Below are 7748 nucleotides of genomic sequence, written 5' to 3'. Positions count from 1 at the left end.
AGGGGGCGGGGGGGCAGGGGGAGCGAGGGACATGGATGTTTTTTTTACCCTTACCCCCTAACCCTTCACTTTTACATTCTATTTCTGACCCCTTGGGCTGTCTAGTAAAATGCTGACCACCATCACCACCACCACCACTCCTCCCAAGCTAAACCCATTAAATTTATTTAGGCTTCATTAAAGGTTTTTTCTCCCCTCTTTGTGACCCTTAATACAGTCTGTCGTTAGCCTTGGCTCCTTTCCTCTACACTTGGTCGCTACATCATCCACTGAGACCTCTTCAGTCTCTGCTTTTCATCTTTGCTGCTGGTGTCTTCCCAGCTCTTTTTTTCGTACCCGTTCTTGGCTCTTCATTCTTCTCACAGCCTCCTGCATCTTTCCAGGTGCTTCTAAATTGATTCAGATCTTTCTAGGGGGTCTACCATGTCCCTTTGCCTTTCCCTTTGCTTCCTTTCTCCCTCATTCCTACTCTAAACCTGTCTTTGGTCTTCATTCTTCCCAGGTGCTGTTATGTTGTTGTTTCACATCTTTGAAGCTACAGCATTCTGTCTTCTTCTCTTTGTCCTTTCTCCCTCTCGTGGTCCCTATTGTATAATTGTCAGAAGACACAACCTTGAACTTTCACTCTTCTTTCTCCTTCAAGCTCCTCAGTCTGGTTCTTCCAGAACTTCCCAGTTCCCGGTTCTGTCCCTGTCGGTGGTTTTCAGTATTTTGTGTAGACACAATTCGTGGAACACATTTAACCTCTGATGAATTATTCTCAAATCTTTGTCTTCATTAAATGCTAATTTTTGTGATCCTTAAATAATCGAACCATTAAGACTTAATTAAAGGGTCTCCCTCTCTGTGATCTGCATCCTAAATCCTTCACTGATGATGGCAGTTTCTTCGTGTCCAAAGATCCTCTGGAAGAACAGCCCCTGATGCCACTGAGCTTCCTCAGAGTCAGTTTGCTTGATCTGTTCCCATTCTTTAGATTTGGACGTCTGACTAAAGGGGCTCAGTGATTTAAGATGGCTGCACTGCTCAGCAAGTTGTAGGCTTTACACTAGAGTGACCTTCTGTTAAGTGGATTGCGTTATGGGGCTGGAGTTACTGGAAGGGTGTCAAAAACGGCAACCAGACCACTTGAAGAACTTCACTCCTTGATTTGCTGTCCAGCTCGATTCCTCAACTTTTCTCCTTTCCCAAGGCACTCACAAAGCAGTGAGGGTTTGTGCCCAGGGTTTCTTCCATAACCTGCTAATCAACCCATAGCTGGGGCCCTGTAGGTCAGAGAAGGGCTGGGTACAATATGTGCTGAAGCCCGGTCCCACACTCCTGAAAACTTTTAAACTCCCAAATCAGGGTTCTGCTACCAGATGCAGTTTAAAATCATACTATGGAGGTTGTTCACTTTCCTCTTTGATGGGAGAGTCGATCAGATTTGTGATGGGAGACAAAGCAGGAATCGTCGAGGGATGACAAACGACCCCTGCTCTGTTGCATTGAGTGCTCTTCTGTTTATGCATCTTTCCTTTTTCTCTGCACTCTGACCAACAGGAGTTAACCAAGGAAATCGAATTAATCAAAGCCCAGAAGCTGCAGCTGGAGACGGATCTTAAAGATGTCCGTTCAAGCAGCATCGCACTGGAGGAAAGCCTGCAGGCGACGAAAGCCGAGAAAGATGAAACGGCGGAGAAACTGCAGAAGCAAGTGAGCTGTTTGCAGAATGAATTGGAAGAGAAAACTAAAGAGATGGTGGTTGCCAAGGAAACATTGAAGAAGGAAATGGAAGTGGTTGAAACGCAACTGAAGAGCAGCCAAGGTACACAGCAGACAGCAGAGGAGAATTATACGAAAAATAAAGAGGAGATGGAGAGGAAATATGAAGAGTTATTGACAGAGAAAAAAACCAGTGACAATGAACATGAAGCAGCCCTCAACAAACTCTACCAATTACTTCTGGGTAAGGAATCATTGGTTTGTTTTAATGTTTGCTCTCTCTTCCCCCATTGTTCTCTCTTTTATCTTCTCACTTTATTTTTTTCAGATCCATGACTCTTTTTATTGTCACAAAACCTGGCTTAGTGACCTAGGATATTGAACCCCTGATCACAAAGCCTTTACTTCTATTCCCAGACCCGGCAGCACATTTGGCCCCTGGAGCAGAACACTTCATTTCATGTTGATCCAGTCTAATATATTAAGCAACACTAATAATAAATCAAAAAACATAAAATTGGACATGCTTTTGACAATTTTTATAGATATTTCAAAATTACGATGCTAAGTGTCCCCATTATTTTGTCCGACCCCTTTATATGAAAACTTAAATCAATGGTTCTCAACCTTTTCCTTGTATCGGCCCCATTTTAAGTCGTTGCTATGCCTGACACCCACTAAAGTGGTGAGTGAGGTATCACAACTCAACTTACCAACCATAGAATACAATTTATAGATTTTACTCTCAGAATGGATTGTCTAAGTTTAACCGTGAAAGAATTAAGAAATTCACAAAGACAAAAGTTGTCATTTTCACATTTATCCATTGCAAGTTAATCACTTCCCCGAGCCTGATGAGGTCCCATTTCATTTTAATGACTGTTACTAGTCTTAATTATGTATAATTACTGCTATAGGTAAAATTTACTATGTTATGTTACCTAACTACCTGTTAAGGCCTAACGCCCCCCCCCCTCTTTTGCCATGCTCGGTGCCTGTTTGAAGAAGGTACTGCCCATTCTTGAGAACGTCTGCCTTATTTTGTCATCTTTATTTTTCTAAATGTAAAAAGCACCCAGCAGACATTCTGTGAAGTGGTTGGCATTAGGAAGGGCATCCAGCTGTAGAAACCCGGCCAAAACAGACAATTGGAGCCAACTACTGTCAAACCATTCAACTGATGTCGTCAGTGAAAACATGATGATGATGATGATGATGATGATGCTAACACTAACCGTTTGTCCTTCTGCTGTTTTGCATTTTCAGAAAGCTGTGTCAAGCAATGCAACTCCATTCTCTTGGATGCCACAGAACAATCAGACAATCTTCTCCACCTGACTGTAGGTTGCTCAGCAGGTAAGTTACCAGTGAGGCACGACTGTGTGTATGGGTGGTGGTGGTGATGGTGGTGAGGGTGGGGGCTTGCAGATCTCCAAAGGAAAGACAGAGGCCGGGACAGTTTGAACGTCTGTTTGACCTTTGCTGAGTAAGAATAGAGCGATCAAAGGGTCTGGATGTGGCCATTGGAGGTTTGCTTGCAGGGGTTTTCTAAAGGCTTAAGTGTAGGCTTTGGCAGGTCTGAGTGTGAGCTGTGGCTGGTCTGAATGCAGGCTTTGGCGAGTCTGAGTGCTGCCTTTGACGGGTCTGAGTGCAGGTCTTTTAAAGGACTGAGTGTGGTCTTTCAGAGGAACTCAGTGCGGCTTTCTAAAAATAAAATATTTCTGAGAAAAATCATCAAATCTATTGGACTCTGTTCACTTGGGTACAGTATTGATGGCCATAGTTGGAAGCGCATAAATTTGCATGATGTTACTACTACTACTACTACTACTATTGCTAATGAATATGCTTAATTACATTTTCCTTGTATTTTAGATTATTTATTGGACCGAATATTACCTGTTTACGAGTGTTTGGAGAAATTAGGGAACTCGTTTCAGAATTACAAATCTAATCCAATTTGTAAGTTCTTTGTTACTTTTCTCCTCTTTGTTGTTTGCATTCATATCTACACACACACATATACAGCACACATTTTATATACATACGTATATATATATATATATATGTGTGTGTGTATAAATGTTTGTTTTCATGTTCAGTTACCAGTTTTACCCCACCTCTCTCCCTCTCAGTCTCTCTCTTCCTCTCTCCCACCTCACTCTCTAACAGTCTCTCTCTCTCACAGTCTCCCTCTCTCTCACAGTCTCCCTCTCTCTCTCTCTCCCACCTCACTCTCTCACAGTCTCCCTCTCTCTCCCACCTCACTCTCTCACAGTCTCCCTCTCCCAACTCACTCTCTCACAGTCTCCCTCTCTCTCACAGTCTCTCTCTCTCTCTCTCTTGCAGCTATTCAAGACTTAATCACTTCAATGGTTGATTTTTCTCACCGACTTTCCGACTCAGTCCAGTATGGTTTAGCAACGTCTCACTCGGCCCAGCTGAGTGCTGGTGAAGGTAAGCGGCTGTGTGGTGGTCTTCATCATCATCATCTAGTGTCCATGTTTCATGTTGGACAGTTTGACAAGATCCAATGGCATGAAGGACTGCATCCAAGTGCAGTGCTGCACTTGGCAGGGTTTCTGCAACTTCAGGGTGACTTGGGTGCTTTCTGAAGTTGCCATGCAGCTTGCAGGTGGAGCACCTATGTTAGGAGAAGAAGGAGTAGAGAGGGATGAAGTATGGGAAAAGAGAAAGGCCCTGGGGGCGGGGGCAGAAGAGGTTTGTGAGGGAGACCTGCTAGAAATAGCAGTCAAATCTCCCTCGAGGAATCATTGGGAGGTGCTGGGAAGTGGTAATGAGGTGTGAGGGTGGTTTGTCATAGTAGGAAGGGAGCAGTAGAGTGGTGATGACAAGGAGAATGGTGAAAGAGAAACAATGAGTTGTTAGGTGGGGTTTTTGCAGGAGAAGGCAAGAAAGAGCGATGAATGGTTGAAGAGAGGGGGGGGGGCAAGGATGAGTTTTTAATGAAAACGAATTTGGTTTTTGTGTATTTTTTGTTTGTTTCTATTTTGTATTTTCATTTTGTTTCTTTCTTCAGAATTAAACATGACTTGTAAGAACACAATTGAAGAAAGTATGAAAGCCTTAACCCAAGTAGAGAAAGGTAAGTGAACGTTTTGCCTTCCACCCGCTCCCTCTCTCTCCCCCTCTCCAGCCATGACTATCCTGTCGTTATTTTTTATTTGGGTTTTTTTCAATAAATACCAGCATGGCTCTATGGTTAAGAATCTTACTCTGCACCGACATGGCTCCTGGTTCAGTCGCCCTGCATGACACCTTGGGCAAGTGTCTCCTCCCTATAGCCTTAGGCTGGCTAATGCCTTGTGAGTGAATTTGGTAGATGGAAACTGTATGGAAGCCTGTACACACACACATATGTGGCTGTATGGTTAGGAAGCTTGATTCTCAATTACATGGTTCTAGGTTCAGTCTCACTGCATAGCACTTTGAGTGACTATCTTCAACTGTAGACTTGGGCACCCAAAGCCCTGCGAGTGAATTTGGTAGGCAGAAGTTCTGTTGTGTGTATATGTTTGCGAAAGTGCTTGTGACTCCATCAGTGTGTATGTGTGTGTGTGTGTATATATACACACACACACACATATATATATATATATATATATATATATATTATTTAATAGCAACACTCATCAAACAAACTTAGTTTATCAAGTTTGAATATGCTTCTACAGACATGTGAACTACTACTACTACTACTACTACAAACATACGTGCACACACACACACACAAATGTATAATATTTAGCAGTTTTCACACATTGTGAAGCACAGTGAAGGCTGTGGTTCACTGAGGAGGTCAGAATATGGCTGAAGCCTATCTGATGTTGCCTCCCCTTATATATATCAGAAGATTGAAACTAATGTTGTACACTAACATTATTCACCTGTAAAAAAAAACTCCTGTGCCTGGCCATGTGGTTAAGACCTTCACTTCAGCCCTGTGTTAAATGGGACCCAGGTTCAGTCTCAATGATTGAGCAGCTTCTGTCGTACATTCTAGTCAATCTAAATCTTATATTAGAGAGAGAAGGAAACTGTATGGAACCCTGTTTGATGGAATAGACTGTATTTGTTCTCATTGTCACGTTTCACACCATCCCCTTGACCCTTGGGAAGACCACAGTTTTTGATTCAAGGACCACTCCCTCCTCCTTTTTTCTTTGTTTTTCACTTGCCAGCCATGGGACTCTATCCTCCAACTACTCCCCTTTAGAACTTACTTCAATGCTCCCATATTGGGTGGCCCATGAGGCAGTCAAAGTACTCCAGCTGGGTCATTCGACAGCCTCCCTCAGTGCAAGGTCCCTGTCCATCATTTGATGCCAGTTCCTCTTAGGATGTCCCCTCTACTGTTGCCTCTAAGGGTTCTATTTAAGGATTGAGTGTTGATAGTCGGAAATCTTACATGTTCCAGCCAACTCTGTTGGTATTTGCAGATGGTGATGGTTGCTAGGCATTGGGCTGATCTTCTTGTGACCTCTTCATCATCATCATCATCATCGTCTAATGTCCATATTCCATGCTGGCATGGGTTGGACGGTTTGACTGAGGTCTGGTGAACCGGATGGCTGCACCAGGCACCAATCTGATCTACCTTTCCAAGAGTGTAGTGGGTACTTTGTATGTGCCACCGGCACAGGAGCCTGTCAGGCAGGCCCGGCATCGATCACGTTTCGATAGTACTTTTTACATGCCTCTGGCACGGGAGCTAGCCAGGGGCTACTGGCATTGACCCCTTTTAACGTGCCACCAGCATGGGGGGGGGGCCAGTCAGGCGGTCCTGGCATCAATCACATGCTGATAAAGTCCTTATATTTGATGCTTAGTATTTTCCAGAAGCCTTTACTTCCAAATGCATCCAGTTTCTTTTTCTGGGGATGCTTTTCAGCTGCCTTGTTTCACAGCCATATGCAAGAGGAGAGAGTTTGTTAGATTTGCAGAACCACAATATGGCTTTCAGAGAAGATTTCTTGCTCTTCCGGGTTTTACTAAACTAATTGAATTCTGCTGATATGTTTCCCATTCTGCAATGAAGCTCCCTCACCCTATCTTGTTTGCAGTGAACCAAGCTGCCAAGGTAGACGAAGGTGTCTTCCACCTGTGCCTTCTTCTGCCCAATGCAAACTCCTGGTCAGGAAATTTGTCTCAATACATGTTTTTGCTCTCCCCCCAAGGCCACCACGCATTAAATTATATCCATTTTGTGTGCTTGTTGCAGATGAGAACTCTGTGTTGGCGCAGTTTGATGTAGTCTTAGAAAATGTCAAGAAGATGCAGTCTTGTGCTGAGACGCTGTTGCCAAAGATTGCCGATGTGAAAGACAAGGAGATTGGAGACATGGTTGAATCAGAGATGCAACTCACTACAAGCGCCATCGATCTTGCAGCCAGTAAAATTGAGGTAGGTTGCTGCTTTTGTTTACCAGGTGTGACTGTGCCGTAGGAAATATGCTTCCCTTTCCACTCACATGGTTCTGGGTTCAGTCCCACTGTGGCACCTTGGCAAGTGTCATCTACTATAGCCTCAGGCTTGAGAATGGATTTGATGGATGGAAACTGAAAGAAGCTCTTCATGTATGTGTAAGTGTGTGTTGTTGTCTGCTTGCCTTGATGTCATGTGGTACATATATCTTCTTATAATCATATCTATAATAGTGGAGATGTGTGTGTATACGTGAATGGACTTTATGCACGTCTACAAATTAGCACACATGTCGCTCCAATTTTAGGAGGAGATTCGTTATAACCCAGCATTTTGGTCAAATTTTTTGTCTCTGAGGCACCCACGTATAGCTGGAAACTTTTACCAGTTTTGAAGTCTGTTGCCATGGCGAAGTCATAGCTGTGCCGAACGCACGTGAAGGAGAGAGAAAGAAAGAAAGAGTGTGTTTGTGACAAGGCCAGACACAGAGTGTCTTTGCCAAGAGTCTAAGGAAAAACAATTAAAATATTTATTTTAAATCATTTAATTTATTTTAAATCATTTATTTATTTTAAATCATTTATTTATTTTAAATTATT

At 43.2% G+C, this 7748-nt stretch overlaps 1 protein-coding gene across 1 annotated transcript in view; it reads left to right on the top strand.

Moving 5' to 3' along the window:
- The window catches only part of LOC106879202 (huntingtin-interacting protein 1), a 65692-nt gene that overhangs the window by 41243 nt on the left and 16701 nt on the right, over nt 1-7748 (top strand). Inside the window, exons 18-23 of the mRNA XM_014928665.2 lie at nt 1543-1948; nt 2971-3060; nt 3580-3666; nt 4054-4161; nt 4745-4810; nt 6947-7128. Coding sequence (XP_014784151.2) covers nt 1543-1948; nt 2971-3060; nt 3580-3666; nt 4054-4161; nt 4745-4810; nt 6947-7128 — 939 coding nt within the window. The remainder of the gene's footprint in view (nt 1-1542; nt 1949-2970; nt 3061-3579; nt 3667-4053; nt 4162-4744; nt 4811-6946; nt 7129-7748) is intronic.

The sequence above is a fragment of the Octopus bimaculoides genome, chromosome 30 (genome assembly GCF_001194135.2).
Source record: "Octopus bimaculoides isolate UCB-OBI-ISO-001 chromosome 30, ASM119413v2, whole genome shotgun sequence".
NCBI lineage: Eukaryota > Metazoa > Mollusca > Cephalopoda > Octopoda > Octopodidae > Octopus > Octopus bimaculoides.
This window is presented reverse-complemented; position numbering and strand designations above follow the sequence as displayed.